This window comes from Condylura cristata, unplaced genomic scaffold, assembly GCF_000260355.1.
Source record: "Condylura cristata isolate star-nosed mole 26May11 unplaced genomic scaffold, ConCri1.0 scaffold00005, whole genome shotgun sequence".
NCBI classification, from domain to species: Eukaryota; Metazoa; Chordata; class Mammalia; order Eulipotyphla; family Talpidae; genus Condylura; species Condylura cristata.
The window spans coordinates 24,516,903-24,536,745 of record NW_004567106.1 but is presented as its reverse complement, the minus strand read 5'-3'; the positions used below and the strand labels follow the sequence as shown (position 1 = coordinate 24,536,745).

The 19,843-nt window shown below is 38.3% G+C and overlaps 1 protein-coding gene across 1 annotated transcript; it reads right to left on the bottom strand.

Annotated features, from left to right (window-relative positions):
- Nucleotides 1-2,591: 2,591 nt before the first annotated feature.
- NUPL2 (nucleoporin like 2) lies at nucleotides 2,592-19,295 on the bottom strand. The gene is made up of 7 exons (XM_004676769.2): nucleotides 19,114-19,295; nucleotides 17,111-17,339; nucleotides 15,605-15,699; nucleotides 11,206-11,282; nucleotides 10,123-10,209; nucleotides 8,812-8,896; nucleotides 2,592-7,115 (listed from the first exon to the last, which is right to left on the bottom strand). The coding sequence occupies exons 1-7, from the start codon at nucleotides 19,223-19,225 to the stop codon at nucleotides 6,541-6,543; spliced, it is 1,260 nt and encodes a 419-aa protein (XP_004676826.1). The 5' UTR covers nucleotides 19,226-19,295; the 3' UTR covers nucleotides 2,592-6,540.
- Nucleotides 19,296-19,843: the final 548 nt, after the last annotated feature.

Below are 19,843 nucleotides of genomic sequence, written 5' to 3'. Positions count from 1 at the left end.
TGGTGAAGCCTCTCACCGCCCCTGAGCCTCTGGCCTGTACCCCAGTTCTGTATGCACAAATAAATAAATCTTAAAAAAAAAAAATGTCTGCAAACTTTGCAGTGTGAGGGGAGACTGCATTCTAAAGAGGACGAGTAGTTTTACTGGAAACTCCTATGGGAGTGAGAATTACAGATGTAGTGGAGCTGGGATCCCATCAAAAAGGAGCTAAAGAATGATAATTTTCAGCTGTTTTTTTTCTTTCTTTTTAAAACAGTTTCTACCTGTTTCTTTTTTTTTTTTAATTTGTTTTAGATTTATCTACTTATTCATACTGAGAATAAATACTGAGAGCTGGGATGTAGGCCAGAGGTGGGGTGAGGGTGGAATGAGAGGATTCACCAGAGACAGAATGGGGAGAAAACAAGCAGATCTACAGAAATACACTGCTGAGGGGAGCAGTGGGCAAGACAGGAGAGGTCTGCTGCCTTGTGTGGGTCAGCTGCCTGGCCAGGGGTCAAACTCATGCTGCAGTGGCTGTGGGATAGCTTCATAATGCTGAGACCTAACCCCTTCAATTACCAGGGAGGTCCCTCAGTCTTCATTGTCATTCCATGCTGGGTGTGGTGGTGAAGTCATTTTGGAGTTGTTTGGGTTCAAAGAGTGGGGTCCTTCAGTTCACTCTGGGAAAAGTTTCACCATAGCTCCCCTTTCACAGCACTGGTGAGTTTTCCAAGCAAGGTCCTCCATGATACAGAGATATTAGTTATATCCAAAAGGCAGGTCTACCCAAAAGGGAGAGAAGAATAAAGGTCACTGCAAAGATACAAGTGAGGAGAAAGAACTTCCCCGAAAGGGACAGGTTTGCTAAAAGAGAGACGCGCATGCTCATATGTGGGCAGTTTTGAGCACAGCTACCTTTGCCGAGGGAGGTCAGTGTAGATACTCCCTGGCATGGTTCAGGTCACAGACAGGCAGGAGGCTGCTGCCCTGCAGATGGAGAGAACTGGTCAAAAGAATCACCTGCATAGCCACAGGCGGGAGTGCGGATCCGTGCCAGTGCAGAGACTACACTCATACAGACTTCTCTTCGGGAGGGGCTTATTCCTTTGTGGAGAGGCGGGTTTGCTCTTTATTTTGGATAATTACATAGGATTAGAAAGGGATCAGAGATTCTACAGTGGCCCTCAATTCCCATCTTTAACTCCGTCTGTGTCTCTAAGACACTAACCTGCAAGTCTGACCTTTTGCTTGGGTCTGTGCCTCAGCACCTAAGGATGTTTAGTTCCTATATAGCTGGTGCAATGACTTGTTAATCACTTCTACTCCCACCTCTAGGCATCGTGTGAGCCAGGTTTCTGGTCTTGTAGCACCTCCTTTCCAACTTTTCTATCCTTATCCTTTATCGGTGGGAGGAGGGAGAAGAGGAGGAAAAGGACCTTTGTTGCAATGGCTGGAATATGGTTTTGGTGCTTTGTATGGTACAACTAAAAATGTGAAGACAAAAGGGGAAAAAAATAGAGAAATAAATTTTCTGAGCTTAGTGACTAGCAAAAAACAAAGATGGGGAAGTGTAGTATGGTATTAAGGGGTAACCTATACTGTGTTAGAGCTCAGTTCTAGGGCTTCAAAACTGAGATTAGCCCAGAGAAGTTTGTAGTTATTGTTTTTAAACGAGGGATCAGAGGCAGATAGGACACAATATTCTGCTGAGAGAGACTATATTAAATTTGCCAGAAGTGCAGACTTCTAGCTGTAGGCAATGGCTAGCTCAATATGAGCATTGTGGGACAGGTTAAGGCCATTTGCTACAAAGGCAAGAGAAGGTGTCAGTCTGAGGTCCATGATTCCTGTTAGAGGGATGGAAATTGGAGACTTGTGTTAGTAGCTCTTAGTTGGGTCCTGGCAACTCTCGGACAATCACAAAAGGAGAGTTGAAAATTTCCAGGGTTTTACCAACATGTGTGCTTCGGAAACAGACTACCAGGCAGAGCACATAAGGAGAAAGGTGCTTCCCTCCCAGAGGAATTGGTAGGCAAGTGGGACTCACATAGAAAATTGAAGACCTTTTAATGGGGAGCGCCAAGGAGCCCATCATATTGACAGCTAGGATGTATTTGGTGAACTGAAGACACCATAGCTTCTACCCCCTCCTTTATCCCACAGTGGTCACAGGAATATACAATGTGATGTAAGTTCCTTAAATCACGAAAAGCACAATTCAGCAGTTAATGTGCTTGCCGATGTTGAGGAAAGAACTGTTTGTGCGTGTGTATATGGGTGGACAAAATTAAAAAAAGTGCATTGTGAAATTGTTATTCAATTGCTAAAATCAAAACACCCAAGTACCCATTAGTAAAGGAGAAGTTAAATAAATTATGATATAGTCATGCAATGGAATATAATGCAGCTTTTTTTTTTTTTTAAGATTTATTTATTTGTGCATACAGAACTGGGGTACAAGGCCAGAGGCTCAGGGGCGGTGAGAGGCTTCACCAGAGACAGAGTGGGGAGCAGAACAGGCAGATCGACGAAGTACACTGCTGAGGGGAGCAGCGGGCGGGCAGGAGAGGTCTGCCACGCCATGTGGTCACCTCCGGGGCAGGCGGGAATCGAACTCATGCGGAAGTGGCTTTAGATTCTCAGTGCTGTGCTTTAACCCGCTGCGCCACTAGGGAGGGCCTATAATGCAGCTTTTAACAAGAATGAGGCAGCTCTTTGTATCAGCATTTGGTTAGAACAGAAAAGTCTCTGTATTCTATCACTGATCTAGAATGGGCACATATCCTGCTCAGAGGCAGTAAGGGGGCATGAGAATTTTGCTGAGACTTTTTTCTTCACTGTTCTTAATAAGATGTTGCCTCTGGAGCTGCTGCAGGAAGGTTGGCAGTATGAAAAGGGATCCTGAAGGGAGTATTGATTGGAACTGAAACTTGAGTAAGGAAGTTTCAGTGGAATAGGGGCCAGAAGACAAATTAGAATGGGTCAAGGAGAGGCAAGATTGGGTGGGAGAGGGGAATGATCAAATGAAACATTTTGAGGCATGGCTGTTACAGGAGCAAAGAACTAGGGTAGTGTTTTGAAAAGACTAGGTCAAGAGCCTGCACTTGTTTACCCCCAGCAGGGAGATGCTACACCATGTGATATTTATGGGAGGCCTAAAGAGGGAGACTAGGTGATGCAGGAGAGGGGATAATGGGTGGTGTCACATAGTGTACGTGGAGGGCTGGTGCTGGAGTACATAAGAAAAAGATCATTGTGTTCCAATTTCTCTGTGAAGTTGAGTGGTCATTCCTTCAGAGAGAAGACAATTAGAAGACTGCAAAGGGGGCATGAAATAGCTAAGTGGGAACAAGTGCAGGGCACTCTGCAGATGTGCTGGTCATAGGAGACGGCCTCCCAGGGATGTAGGTTGGCTATGCCAGAGCTTAGCGGAAAGGTGCAGAGGTGTATAAGTTATTTATCTTCAAGATGACATGCCATGGAATGTAAGCAGAAACAGATGTGAGGTTAGGTGACTAAATCATTGGGGGATAATTATTTTCCCCAGTAGTTTCATTTTCCTCTTGTGCAGCTCTTACCTATTTGTCTCAGGTTTGGTATGTTAGAAGCTCCTTGGTTAGAAAGCTGGAGTTGTTTCTAAGATCCATCTTTCTCTAGTTCCATCCTCATCAGCAAGCTGCCTGAGTTAGGGCTTTCTGCCAATATTTTTGTTTTCTTTCTCCTATGAGATCCATCCTTCTGGTCAATGATGGGTTTGCACATTCAATACTGGTAAACATTATACATTTGGTCTGTAGAGAAGGTAATATATTTAGAGCAGTTGGAAACCCTTTTTCTCCAGCTGTTTTGATGGGGGGAACTTACACAAGATCCAAAACTTCAGAGAGAAGACAATTAGAAGACAGCAAAGAATGCAGTTCTATTCCAGGGGACTTCCCTGGTAGGGACTAAAGAACATTGCTTATCAAACCCCATCCTCATGTATATTCAATTACAACAAAATCATTATCTACTCTCCTTTGACATGTAAATGGTTTGTGTCCCCTGTTTTCAGGAGACGGGATAAATTGACTACATTTCAAAGAGCAGTTTAGCAAAATCAGAACTCTTCTTAAACTCAATGATTTTTACTTCTTAGAAAAATACAATGGCATAAAGATATATTTATATATATCTATGCATGTATATAAACACACATCTTCAGTAAGACATTCTGTAACATGTATGTGTATTCCAGGATGTCTTACTGAAGCATTGTTGGCCCATAACCAGGGACATGGCTAATAAACAATGGAATACTGTATGACCTTTAAAAACAATGAATCTATGTGCTGACATTGAAAGTTCAAGATCCTGTTAACTGACAAGGCACAAAATCATGATAGCACTGAAAACTACAGAATGTGTATAAAGAAAAAAACATGAATCATACACAAAAATTTAGACAATGTTATTGGGGAAGTGGAATATAATTTTTATTTTTATGTATTTTTGTTTGAATTCTTTATACTGAATAAGCAGTTTTGCTCGATAATGGAATTAATGAGTATAACTTCTCTGCTAGATACATTCATTACTGATTCACATAATCACTGGGTGGTGGATATTACCTACTCTGCAGGTAAGAAAAGTTAACCTGCCCAAATTTACCCTGTTAGTACAGATTCCTTAAAGAAAAAGTTTGTCTCAGATTCTTCACAATGTATCTTCCTTCCAGGCTAGGTTATCTCTAGCTCTCTGGCAATTTTGGGTATTCCTCCTTCCCACTATGATTTCACTACCCTTTCAAAACTTTAAAAACTTCACTTCCTCTGGGAAGTTACAGCGGCTGATTGCCCCTCACAACTGTTAGACATTTGTATGTATTCTTTGCAGTGCCTGTGTACATCACATTTCTGACACTTTGTTTGGGATCTCCCAGGTTCTTCAGAGCTTGTTTCCAAAACTGATCAAGTGGGTCTCGTAGGACTGAATCCTAGTCTTGCCTTTGCATTTGGTACATCCATATCATCAGTAAACATTCTGAGCAATCAGCCTTTTTCTTATATAGTGATATGTTTTCTCTACTGAATTATGTAAATGTTCTTGTAGCTTCTGAATTAATGGATAATTCCTGTAATGACTTTTCTTGACTTTCTTTTTGATGGAGATTGAGTGCTTATTATTCTCATGCTGTTATTCTTTTATTATGTTTATATATGATAGTGTTTTGCATTCTTTAAATGATACATCATTTAGTACCTATACTTTTTGGTTGTTACACTGGAGCTATACAGACTTATCCCCTTTAGGTGTACATCAGTTACCCTGTAGACAACAAGTACATGTGCCACCATCTGGTAAGCCTGCAATAAATCTACAGGTAGGAACATTTCCATACAGGTAGGAAAATCTAAGAGTCAATTTTAAGTTGAATAAACACTGGAAAGTCTTTTAGAGCTAAAGGAAGCAGGAATTTATGGACAATTTAACATCTGTAAACCCAAAATGGTTTCAAATGCATACTCTTTGAGTATATATTCCCGATTGCTGGGATTCTAGAACCTTAAGGCAAAGATAAAAATATTTCAAAAGTATTTAGATTCTCAGAGAACTGAATCCTTTGCAAATACGTCAAAATCATTTGGATTATTTTTATGCATGGTTTTATTTTCACTTAAAAAATCAGCTGAATAGCAGAACTATGCTAGCTAGCCAAGCAGGCAGTACTAGCTGTGTATTTTTGAGGCCTGAGAAAGGAGCTTGGCTCTAACACACATGCCTCAATCCATGACCCATCTGTATCTTCCTGGATCATCCACATATAAAATACACAAGCTTTTATTTTCACATTCTGAGATCCAAATATGTCTGAGAATTCTAATTGAATTTCTAGAAATAGTTTATTCTGATCCCATTATATGTTCTGTTTACTCACATGAGATCACAATTTCTATTCTTAAAATTCATTTACAAGGTAAGATTATGTGAGAAATAAATAAGTTATATGAAAACTAGGCCAAGATAAAAATTAGCTTAAAATTGTTGAAAAGAACTCTAGTGTTGACCCATGAGACTGTCAGAATCAACAGGGGAACAAAATGGTGAGTTCATGAAAATGCCTCCAAAATAAAAATTGTTACCCTTTATAACATATAAACTATTATTTCTTTCATTAACAGAGTCTGTAACATAAAGGAAAGTCATGCTACTCATATTTGATAAGTGGGCTAAATATGTAAGCATTTCCCCCCTAAATGTTCTAAGGATTATCTCCTAAAAATGTTTAAAGGGTAAGCCAGTTAAGTAATATAGAATGAGAAATGTAATTTATTCAGTGCACATTGAGTTTTTTCAGTTGTCTTCATAATTATGGTTAAAAAAACAACTCTTGCTGGTATGTTTTACTTAAATTGGCTCAAGAAAAAATGTTAAATTTCAAAACCCTAAAATTATTGAAAGCTTAAATTCTTTACATACGTGTATGTGGATATATAGGTGCATGTATACATCTGCTCTTTTATATGAATCACTCAAAATAAATTTAAAGCTGTTCTTTTTAGTATTTAAGTTGCCATTTTAAACATTTAGAAGTTCCATAGGTGGTGGCTTTAATGGAATTTTTCCTAGTGTAAATTTCTTGGACTGAAATTGTTCTAGTTCTTCTGCTGACAGCTGGTCCTTGGGTGTGAATAACACATCATCTGTTGTGGTACTGCCAAATGAGCCAGGCAGGGAGGTGGCCATGCCACTATTTCCGAAGGTGCCACTGGGTGACTTGGAAAAAGCAGAGTGAGAATGTGAGTTTGGACTACCAAATCCAGCCGTAGAACTGCTACTTCCAAAGGCTGGAGCCACTTGGGCTCCAACAGGACTTGATGCCATGGAAGATGGAAATCCCGAAAATCCGCTTGATCCAAAACTTGGAGTTGCAGGGGTTTTAAATGAAAACGAAGCAACAGATGTGGTTTCAGCTTTCCCAAATCCAAAAGTTGGAGTAGAAGTAGTGGCAGCAGAACTGGTAGAAGATGCAGCTCCAAATGCTGGAGTTCTCCCAAACACAGAAGGGCTTCCAGAAGGGGTATTGGCAAACCCAGAGCTTGTTTTAAAACTAAAATTTTGAGCATCATCACTGCTATTATTCACTGCAAAACCTATAAACACCAGAAAAAGAAAAAAAAACCCATTGTAGTTGAAAACACAGTCAAATTACTCTCCGTTTTCTTATTTTTGCCACATGTGGATGTTGAGAAGTTTATTAGGAAGAGGAAGAGTGAAAAAAAAGTTAGAACGAATCCACTAAACCCTCTTCTGCTGTCTGCTATATTGTTCAAATTTCCTTCATGATTTATCTTCACTCAAGAAGGCAGTTTTGAGAAAACACAGAGATTAGGAAGTAGACTTTCACTTTTGGCTCTCACTCCCATTCCCAAGCCCTCAATCGCACCAGATTTTTCACTTGAAGTCAACACTATGCTGTTAATTCAAAGACGGAGTTTTCAAATGTGCTGCTACAATAGCTAGGTATACCTATGAAGCTTCTGAAAAACTAAAAGTCTTTTTAAATAAATGTTCAATCCCATTTCACAAATGCTTTGTGATCCAAATTCTTCAAAGCTTCACTTTACCACCTTCATAAGGTGGTAAAATTTATAAAGGTGATTTAAAATGGCAATTAACATAGTCATTACGGGGAATGGTAATGGAGATTCCCAAAATTTAAAAATAGAAATTCTTTATGATCCAGCTATCTGTCTTTTAAGTATTTATACAAAGAACATGAAAACACTAATTCTAAGAGGTATGAACTCTACGTTCATCAGCAATATAAAAAAAGAGATGAATCCTGACATTTACTATAACATGGATGGACCTAGAGGGTATTAAAGTTAGTGGCATATGCCAGATGGAGAAAGACAAACACCGTAAGATTTCACTGTCATGTGGAAGATAAAGAAACAAAACTAATAAGCAAACAAAATCAAATTCAGATTAAAAAACAAACTAGTGACTCTCAGAAGGTATATGGACAGATGGTACTGACCAAACTATTAAGAGACATGGTGAAGGATTAAAAACTGTATTTCTGGGGCCTCCCTGGTGGTGCAGCAGGTTAAAGCACAGCACTGAGAAGCTAAAGCCACTTCTGCATGAGTTCAATTCCCGCCTGCCCTGGAGGTGACCACATGGCGTGGTAGACCTCTCCTGACCCGCCCGCTGTTCCCCTCAGCAGTGTACTTTGTTGATCTGTCTGTTCTGCTCCCCACTCTGTCTCTGGTGAAGCCTCTCGCCACCCCTGAGCCTCTGGCCTGTACCCCAGTTCTGTATGAACAAATAAATAAATCTTAAAAAAAAACAAAACAAAAAACTGGGCCCTCCCTGGTGGCGCAGCGGGTTGAAGCACTGCACTGAGAAGCTTGAGCCACTTCTGCATGAGTTCAATCCCTGCCTGCCCCAGATGTGACCACATGGTGTGGCAGATCTCCCCTGGCCCGCCTGCTGTTCCCCTCAGCAGTGTACTTTGTCCATCTGCCTGTTCTGCTCCTCACTCTGTCTCTGGTGAATCCTCTCACCCTCCACATCTCTGGCCTGTACCCCAGTTCTGTATGAATAAATAAATAAATAAAAATCTTAAAAAAAAAAACACCTGTATTTCTGGTGGTGAATAAAATGTAGCATATGCTGTTGATTTACAATGCTGTACACATGAAACACATACAATGTAAACCTATATACCTGGTGTTATGTGAATAATAATTTAAAAATGGCACTTAACATGTTTATGACTTTGAAACCTACAAAATCCTACTTTTCCAAGTTAATGAAGTTCTGAATTATTTTATTACTTACCTACTGACCCAAATGTTGCTGTCTGCCTACTGCCAAATCCAAATGAAGGTGCGCCTGGATTTACTCCATTCTTCACATCAGAGAGCTATTAAAAAAGAATGCAAATGATTAAATGCTTGATGAGTAATTCTCAATACCTACTGTATATACCTTCCAGCTAAACTCAATCTGTACAGTACCTATTTGAAAATGTGAAGTTAAGTGATTAAAATGGAAAAAACTTCCAAAGTATAAATATGGCCACAACTCTAATGCTTAAAGTTGATTCACAATTACATTATTAAAAATTTATCACTAAAATCTGTTAAACATATTTCCCTGAAAATACTTTATCCTTTTATTACCTGCTCTAGAAATGCTTTTCATTCCTACTTGCTGAAATCTAAATCTCTTTCCAGAACTTTTCACTTACTTCTTTCCTTTAAGACATCTTAATCAACCCAACCCAGATACAAATTTTCTCATTTGAAAGTACTAAATTTTTTTTTACTGAGGTTTAGTTTACATATAAAACCTACCTGTTATATATATATACACGTGTATATACACACTAAATTCAAATTGCAGTATAACAACTGAAAAGTATGAAAAAGGAGCTTATATATGTCTAGTTATTGGGAAGCATGTATTTATAAAAGTGGAGTGCTGGGACTGTCATTCACTAAATTTAAGTAGATACTACTCTTCTATTCTTTATTAGAAAGTAGAAACAAACTGCCTAGGAAAATGGAAATGTTAAAATTCTGAATGGAAATATCTTATTTTAAAATAAGGTTCTTGAGAATGTTTTATAGGAGTAGACAAGTAGTAACACACAGTGATAATGAGTATGCTATTGTAGGTATCTTTTGAGATAAGTGGTGTATCTCCACTCATCTCGATACATGCTAGGGTATATGTCCTAAAGACAATGCTGTGATAATATATAAGGAACATGTGGTAAGGACCCTACAGTCATGAAAGTATGCAGCAGTCTAAATGTGCATTTATATCATTTTCAAAGCAAATTCTTTTTAAATGTTGATAATAACCTGGAACAGTTGTTATTGTTAAGCTTCAAATCTAGTACTACATCAAAGTAAAAAACCTTACCCTAAAAACTAGTTTAAGTGCATTTCTGACTAAGGACCAGAGAGAAAGCAATTCTAGGCAGGACCTTTACCTCACCTCTAAATGATGATACACTTTTTGAAAAAGAGTGTATCATAATTCTTTACAGAGAATGTTACTTTGATTTCCAAATCCAAAATGAGATTTTCTGTAAAAAATGTAGAAAAGATACATCCCTGCAGTAAACTCTCCAATACTCACCAAAGCTATATTAGCTGATGTATTTAGGCTTTTCAGTTCATTTATCCTTTTCCTCCACTGATCTATTAATTGTTGGATGGAATTTAGCTGATGAGAGAAGAAAAATAATACTGAGTGCTTTACTTAATCTCTCCATAACAACTTCACATCTTTTTTTTGTCAAATCACAAAAAGTTTATAAAACATTTTAATGGTCTATTGTAAAATTTGCATTGACCAGATTTGTGAAAGATATTCCAGCTGTAGCCTCTCCCTGCTCTCCAGCTCCTTGTATCATGTGGTAGAGAACCACAAGTAGCTGGCAGCACAGAATTAGCTGTGTTGGATGGAGGTGAACACGTATACTAGCTGAAAAACAGGATCATGACTGCAGACATAGAAAACACAGAGTTCACATCATTTCCTTTAAGTGTCTAACTTACTCAAGCCCAGTTTTTGAATTTTTTGGTATTTGATATGTGAGATGTTAAACTGTATAACAGACTGTATCTTACTTAATTTTGTTTTCTAGGATTTATCACCTATGAGTTGTTTCATGACTGTCAAATGATAAAAGGTTTAGACTTCAGGGGTTGTTGCTGGATAATTTGTAATTAAAAAATGACATTCTTGGCCCTCCCTGGTGGCGCAGCAGGTTAAAGCACAGCACTAAGAAGCTAAAGGAACTTCCTCATGAGTTCGATTCCCGCTTGCCCTGGAGGTGACCACATGGTGTGGCAGACCTTTCCTGACTCCTCACTGCTCCCCTCAGCAGTGTACTTTATTGATCTGCTTGTTCCACTCCCAATTCTGTCTCTGGTGAAGCCTCTCACCGCCCCTGAGCCTTGGCCTGTACCCCAGTTCTATATGCACAAATAAATCTTTTAAAAAAAAAATGATATTCTTAAGTTACTGCAATAAAAATATATCATCACCATTTCAGATAACCGATCAAAATTTCAAAGAAATTTATAAAAGAAAATAACTTTTTCCTGAAAAAAATTATACACCCTATCCACTTTGCTAAAGCAATTCACAACAAACAGACAACAGCAATTAGTAGCTAATCTGTTATGGAGGTAGATGAATAGGAAACAAACTTACATAACTCTGTAAGTTATTGCTGGTTAAGAAGTTATGGTACTCAAGCCTCAACTCCTCTGGTGAAATGTCTGCAAAACCTGAAGTGAGGAATCAATTGGAATCTTTAAAATAAATACCAATACTTTTGATGATAGTATAGTAAAGATAGAGATAATCATATAGAAAAACTCAAAACCGTCTCTTTATTTAATGCTTAATAAAGTATAAAATGAGAATAAAATATAATTGGCTATTTGATCTTTGCATGGAGATAACTCTAAATATAAATGGAGTAGAAGGAATAAGAAAAGAAAAAGGGTTGACTACATAAACAAATATCTGTCTTAAAAAAATTCTGTAAGTCAAAAACTACAATACACAAAATTGAAATGCAAATGGTAAACTGAAGACACAGTAACTGTCATGTACATGGCAGAAGAGCGAGTGTAAATGTATGGCAAATAAATCAATTAGGCAAAAATAAAGAATAAGCAATTAACAAAATAATTCAAATAGCCAGTAGATAAATGAGTGAAATTTAAAAGTTCTATTTAAAAATCCGACTTAAAATAGTGAAAATGTTTCACTTATCAGACTGACAAAATTAAAAATGGTTGACACACTGTTATTAAGGATGTGGTGAAAAGAACATTTTCTTTAGTTGTCATTAAGGTACTTAAAAGGTACTTTTCTGTGAGGAAAAATGTCAGTAAGCATCAAGTGTCTTAAAAATGTTCACACCTTCTCACCTTAATAAGATTTCTAAGATTTAACCTCAGGAAATATTAAGATGTGTAAACAAAGGGTATTATGTTTAAGGATATTCCAGGTGTTTTAGTATTAAAGTTAAGCTGAAAACAACAAAGAACACACAACTAAATAGCCATGCTGATTTTATATACATAAATAAGACATATGTTTGTGTGTTTATATTTTGATAGAAATATACCAAAATGTTTCTGGGGACCTTAATTTTATTTACATATTTCTGTGTTCTCTGTTTTCTATAGCAATAGCTGTAAATTTAATAATTTGGAAAACTTAAGGAAAAAAAATGACTAGGATATTTTTCTCAGAGAATTACTTGTAATCCAGAATATCAGTAACTCCAAGGTCCCTACCTTAAAGTGAAGAAAACTAACCACTGAAATAACAAGCCTGTGCATATATGGAGATGTGAAGCTATTCTCTCAAAAACAAAGAAAACAATCCAGAATACTGGATTGCCTCTAAGAACAGTCTTCACCAATTTTTAAAAATTGCTTAATCCCAAAACCCTAGAAATCAGCTTGTATTTTTTTCTCTTCCCCTTATGCAATTAATTAGCATCTTGCTATTCCAGCTCCAAAACAGAAACTGAATTTGATCAATTCCATTTCCACCAGTGGTAATTCTAACCCAGTTTTCAGCAGTGGACTCCTAACTTATTTCCCTACTTCTATTTTGTTCCCCCAGCCTAATCCCTTCCCCCAACAGATCATTTTGTTTCACACAACAACTGGAGCAAACTTTTTCAAATCAGATTATATCACTCTCTTACTTAAAGCTCTTGTGGGGGCCCAGTCAAATAGGTCCCACATGATCCGATCCCAGGCTGCCACTCTGGCCTTATATTACTACTTTTGTTTCATTTACTCTCTCTTAGTGATTCAGGTCTTATTAGTCTGCAAATAAGGAAAATTTGTTCGTGTCAAGGTCTTTACTAGCTATTCCCATGGTCAGGAATGCTTCCTACAACTGGTATCTTTTCTACATTCAGGACTCAGCTCCAATGCTGTCTCCTAAATACATGCAACCACTCTGTATAAAAGATCAATGTGTCTTCGTTACTTTCCATCATTCCAGCAGGGCTCAATTGGAATTCCTCATTTGAACCACAGATCTGAGTGACTATTTTCTTAATTTCCTCAAAGGTAGTACAAAAGTAGAATCATTCTAGTTATACAGGAAAAGTTACCTTTCTAATGGATTCCTAGGACAGTGGTTCTTGAACGTTTTGGTCTTAGGCTCTGTTACAATCTTAAAAATCAGTAAGTCCCAAAGAACATTACATGTCAATATTTATTATATTTGAAATGAAAACTGATAAATGTAGAAAAAATTCATTTATAACTAAGAAACCAATTACTTATCAATAAAAATGAAAAACCTTTCTAAAACAAACAAAAAAAATTAATGAGATGAGTGGTATTGTTTTAGTAAATCTTTTTAGTTGGCTGAATAGAAGAATTCTGTTTTCTTACATATGCTTCTGCACTCTTGGTTGGTTCAATATATTGTATGATTGAAGTATATAAAGAAAACCTGTTCTTACAGATACATAACTGAAAAAGGATGACTTTTCCTTTAAGTAAAAACAGCATTAACTTCCTTTTAATTTTGATTAGTGTAGTGTACTAGTAGTTGCCTCTGCCTTGATTCATGCTAAGAAAGAAGCAGTTTTACTAATCAATGCTTTTGCACCAATAGTGTGAATATCAATAAACTGAAAATGCAATTAATATATTATGATAGAAATAACTTTGAACTTGGTCTCAAGATAAAGGTTGTAAGATATAGCAAATAATACAGGATACATCATTAAATTTTTTTAGTATAAGATGTCCAAAAGTATCTCTTTATTAATCTGAAATTTATTTATTTACTTTATTTTTGTATAGCAGAATTGGGGTGTAGGTCAGAGGTGTGTGTTGGTGGGGGGTGGGAGGGTGTGGTGAGAGGATTCACCAGAGACAGTAGTAGAGCAGACAGATATACTGAAAAACACTGCTGAGGGAAGCAGTGGGTGAGATAGGAGAGATCTGTCATGTGGGTTAGCTCCCTGGCCAGGGTTGGAACTCAAGCCATCATGATGATAGCGCTGAGACTTAACCCCTAGGCCACCAGGGAGGCCTATTTATTTATTTTAAATAGTGTGTGTGTGTGTGTGTGTGTGTGTGTGCGTGTGTCTGCAGAAGAAATTGTCATGTAGGCTAAAGGTGCAGAGAATGACAGGAGTCACTGGTGGATTTACTGAAATATAGTGCTAAATGGAGCAGTGGGCAATACAGGAGAGGTCTGCTATACCATATGTGGGTCAGCTTCCTGGCTGGGGATCAAATTCAGTCCATAGCAGTGACTGCGCTGAGACTTAATCCTTAGGACTAAACTGAAATCTATATTTTATTGGGTCCCCCAAATCCCTACTAAGGGATCCTCATTTTAAGAACCAGTGCTTTAGGGCAACTGGCATTAAGTTCAGTTCTGAACTGATTAAAAACAGGTATAGTGCTTCTTTATTTCCTTGACAGAAAATGTCATTTACATTAGTGAATGTGAAATTATTTCACTCAATTAGTTATTGTCTCCCTCTCCTAAGAACCTAAGTTTCATAAGGGAGGAAATCTTATCTATCTTGCTCATCATTATACCCCCTAAAATTTAGAGTAGGACTGGATACAAAGAAGAAATTCAATAAATACTTATTGAATGAATGGATAAACAACTAAGGAGTAGGTGACACAAATGCTCACAAAGTATGAGCAGGTATAAATCTGAGAGTTCTGAGGGACTGCAAATGAGACCCAGGAACATACAGAGTGAGCTTAGAAAAGCGTGGTGGCCTAGGTTTCAGACCAGAAAGAGGTTGGGGAAAGTGGACAAAAGAAAATGGGAAGGAAAGGGGTAGCCTAGCTCTAATGCTTGAATGTTATGCAATATTGAGCTAGTTAAGGTTCCTCACTTTCAAACTACCTCTAGGGTAGGTGTCAACATACCTTGTGAAAAATAACCATTGTTGGCCTCCCAGGTGGCACAGGGGTTAAAGAGACAGTGCTATTAAGTTATTGCCGGCCAGCGCAACATAAGGTTGATCCCCAGCCAGGGAGCTGGCCCACCTGGTACAGCAGACTTCTACCTTGCCCACTCTCCTCCAGCAGTGTATTTCTGCTCCCCACTGTCTCTGGTGAATCCTCTCACCCACAGCACCTCTGGCACCCCAGTTCTTGTATACATAAATTAATTTTCTTCTTCTTCTTTTTAAAAAAAAAAAAAAGGTAAGAAAGGAAAGAAACAGAATAGTCAGGCAGCTAAGGTACTAATGCTAGTGGCAGGTAGTAGGTGATTCCTCTCTTTACTGAAAGCAGTTAAAAGGTTTTGAAGTTGCACATGCAGGGAACCAAGAGAAAAGGTTTCTTCCCAAACTTACAGAATTGGAATGGTGGTGCGTCCTGATTTTATAATTTTCTCAAGAGAACTACATACCTTGAAAGAATGAAATCTTCCAACCTCAATCTCTCAATTATGAAGTGGTGCTAGAGTATTTGGACTTTAAAAAATGTCTAACCTCTAACTAGTTAATTTCTTCATTTGGCATGGTTTTAGTTTTAGAAAAATAACAGTTTTAAAGCCCATTTTAAAAAAACATACAATTCTCAGGTACCTGAAATATTAGGTTTCTTTTCCACTGGACAATAAACTGAAAACATCCACTGTCCTGATGATTCCCAAACTTCCATATCTTTTATAATTCCTTCTCTAGAAGAAAAAACAAAAAGCAAAGGATACTTTTTAAAAATCTGCTACTGAAATTTATTATTTATTTCTCAATCACTGAAATTGTATATCATAGTAAATATATAATTTTAGAATTCTCCCATCATATTTTCTAAAGAATGTTCTTTAAAGCAAAAGCTTAGAAATATGAACTATGAAAAAAAATCATAGGATGTTCATAAATTTGATTTTCAAACATACTGAACCACTAACTAATGCATGTATCTCATACACATATCAGACACACTTTAAAGAACTAAATATAATGAAATACAATATACAATACTAACTTTAATCTTTATCTTTATGTTCATTATCATAAACTTTTTTTTTCATTTCATAAACTTCTTTAAAAAATATATATATTTTGGCCCTCCCTAGTGGCGCAGCGGGTTAAAGCACAGCACTAAGAAGCTAAAGCCACTTCTGCATGAGTTCGATTCCCGCCTGCCCCGGAGGTGACCACATGGCGTGGCAGACCTCTCCTGACCCGCCCGCTGCTCCCCTCAGCAGTGTACTTCGTCGATCTGCCTGCTCTGCTCCCCGCTCTGTCTCTGGTGAATTCTCTCACCCTCCGCATCTCTGGCCTGTAACCCAGTTCTGTACAAATAAATAAATAAATCTTTAAAAAATATATATATATATATATTTTATACATACAAGAACTGGGATGTAGGTCAGAGGTGCAGGGATAAGCGGGGGTGAGAGGATTCACCAGAGACAGAGTAGGGAGAACAGACAAATCTAATGAAATACACAGCTGAGGGAAGTTGTAGGTAAGACAGGAGAGGCCTGCTGCACCAAGTGGGTTATCTCCCTGGCCAAGGATCAAATTCATATTTTTCGTGGCTGGTGACAGCTTCACAGCACTGAGACTTAACAGTGCGCCACCAGGAGGCCCATTATCAGAAACATTTAACTGGTAAAAAAATAGATGTAAATGACATAGAACCACAGAATCTTTTAAATACAGTAATGGTTACAGTATCATTTTATTTAAAAGATTGACTAATTTTTAAATTTTGCAAAAAGGAAAACACTCTTGTTTACACAGCTAGCTTGTTAGCAGAGTAATGGATAGATCTGACTTAAACACTTGCTCCCTATCCAGAATGCTGCAATTAACAAATTGCTACTGTAGCCATACAGTGCTATAAAAGAAGTGGAAAAACATAATTAGCTCTAAGAAAAAGGCACTACACTACTAGGTAAGAGGATGTAAGTAAAACAGTGGCTAATATGATATATGCAAAACAGTAATTATGAGTACTAAGATCATTGTCATTTTTGAAGAAATTTTTGAGTTGTTAATACTGTCTTCTTTTTAAAAGGGAAATATTGTGTTTTTGAAAAAAGCAAATAAGTAGTCATTTTTTTTAAGGCTTTCACTTACAAAAGCTTCTTTTCACCTTTCTGTTCATCAGAGCTAAGAGATGCAAATGGGTTCTGAGATAATCCAAATCCTGAATTTCTGTTAGTTGAAGTTCCAGAATCAAAAGAACTGAAAGATGACTTTTCTTGGTCTCTGCTGCCCCCCCATGGTGAGGATTTGGAGAAACTCGATGGCTGGATGACACTGGAGTATCTCTGGCTAGTGGTATTCCATCCGCGTCTGTTACTACCTAAAATAAAATAAAATACCCCAACAAATTCACTGGCAACTCTTCTTTTAATCTCTAAAAATTTAATTATGTATTGTCTTATTACATGCTGATATTACATAATGACTCAAGTCTGAAAAATGGACAATGTATTAAAGTGCTTGTTGAATATAAAAGATTAGATTCTACTCTCTATCCTTGAATAGATACTTAAATCTATTTGACTCCATCTTTCCTCTGATTAAAATAAGGAAGAAAACTACCTAATTATCTTTAATGGGGAAATTATAGAGATAACCACATGTGAATGAAATGCACTGAACTTGTTATGAGTAGATTTCTAATATTTCATAAATATCAAAATGAACCAACAGTATTCTATCCTCTTTGTCCTTATATTTTACAAAATTTTATCACTTCCTAGTTGGGGACCAAGATAATTAAATTAGGAGATATGCCATTACATATATTAAAAACTAGAGTGATGGGAACTATATTCCTTTGTCAATTTCATTTTCCGACTCTAAAACAACTTAACAAAACCAAAGAAAAATGAGAGCACATTGCTGGAAGAGTACGTGGTAATGTAATTTTATTTTTTCTAAGGTTTCAAATCCTTTGGAGGATGACACAACTAAGGAGATTCAATCTCAATCCACCTTTTGAATGTGTTGCTTTTCACTTATTAATTTCAGAAGCACTCAGTTGTTTTGGGGAGCTAAATACAAACGTTTACTTGACAGATTATTTTTTCATCCATCAGTCTATTCATTAAACCTCTCTCTACTACATTTATAGCAAGTCTCCACAGAAAGTGCAACTTTACTTCCTGCTACAATCACACTTAGAGAGTATTTCACTAGACCAATTATGGGTGATGGAAAAGGGCTGTCTCCAAAAGCAGGAATCACGTATGAAACCAACGTTTAAGGGTAAGATGAATAGTCCTAAGCAGGAGAGAGGGGGTGAGATGTGGGGACCAGCATTTTCTAAGACGTCAGAGACTAAATTCCAATCCTAAGAAAATAAAATCTATTCCTCTGACCTTTAATACCTTTTGTTCCAATGGCTTTCCGACTGATCACTCCTCCCTTTGATGGCAGACCGTGTATATCATCCACAACTGGTCTAATGAGAGATTTCAAAAGACTTAGGCCCTGAGGGGTCAAAGTGGTTCTCTACACCCTTTCCTTTCCCTCTTACTCTAGAGAGTTCATGGCAGGGTGTCCTACCCTCCCCACTTCACGCGCTTGTCTGAGTATGGCTTGTAACTTTTACTGGATTTTCAAAGGAGTTTGTGATTTCCCCAGTTAGGAGGTCTGATGGGCCTCAGTTGCTAGCTTCGCCTTCAGAAAAAAAAGTTTGGTAAATTATATGCAAGGGGTGAAGGGTGAAACAAAAACATAAAGCAAGTACCCAGAAGTGTAGTAAAGTAGGAAGAGTCTGGTCGACATACATCAGTTGCCGAACCACAGTCAGTCACCCAGGGTCATGATAGATGAGACACGTACTGCTGACTTAAATTTGCTCGGTTTAGACCGCAAAGTCAAACCCTGTCCTCTGCTCAACAAACATTGACCTAGCAGGCAGCTAAAACGTCGGCGAGAAAACTGCGTGCCAGCTTCACGGGCGAGACCCGTGAGGGGGTCAACACCGGCACGTCGTGTCCCCTTACCGCTGCGCCGCGGCGCTGGCTGAGCTGCAAGCCCAGGTCCGGAGGCCAATTCCCCGCCCGCCGGACCCCTAGGCCGGGCCTTTCCCGGTGGGGCTAGAAGAGGATGGAGAGTAATCTCACCTGAGGGTTGCTGCTGCCGTCCCCCGCCCGCACCCCTGGAGCCGGGATGTTCGTTCCAGCACCGGTCTCCAAAGCGGCACCGGCCTTGGAGGAAGTACTGACAAATGGTCATCGCGACGGTAACGCGGACGGAAAGGTCTTCATTCGACACCCAAGGCCAACCGATAGCATTTAACTACCAAAGGGATCGGGCCGCTACAGTGACGTCATCGTTTCGCGCCCGGAAAAGGCCATTTCTGTTGTCCCGCCTCCGAGCGCTGAGAGGCGTGGATTTTACCCAGTAGGATTTTAGAAGAACTGACTGCCGGATGGTACCGAGTAGGCTCAGGATGGCGGGTTACTTGAATAGTTTCAGAGAAAGAGACAGATTTGACCGTGGTGTGGGCGTCAGATATCAAAGGCGGCTTACGATCCAAAATGGAGGGAAGTGATCTACTGCCATACCACCCTGAACGCGCCCGATCTCGTCCAAAATGGAGGGAAGCGGATGAAGAAAAACCAGAATTTCAGTTAGACCTTGAGAGGAGGATTAGCTGTGGCTTGATAGCTTGATTGACCAAGTCATACTTTTAGTTTGTAACCGCAGAGAAAGTAAAAGATCTATCTAACCATTCATCAGGATGGATATCAGATAAAAACTCTTTTAAGGTGTTTTTCCCCCCCAGGACAGAACGAAACTGAAACGTATCAGAACAAGTTCCATCTTTAAATGGTTATATATGCTTACAGT

Bases quoted from the DNA above. Each gene is read 5' to 3' on its own strand.
- NUPL2 (XM_004676769.2), bottom strand. From the start codon at position 19,225: ATGACCATTTGTCAGTACTTCCTCCAAGGCCGGTGCCGCTTTGGAGAC. The intron at 10,210-11,205 runs GTAAGTTTGTTT...TTCTCTCATCAG, and splicing joins GCAATAACTTACAGAGTTAT to CTAAATTCCATCCAACAATT. The intron at 8,897-10,122 runs GTGAGTATTGGA...CTTTTTTAATAG, and splicing joins CATCAGCTAATATAGCTTTG to CTCTCTGATGTGAAGAATGG.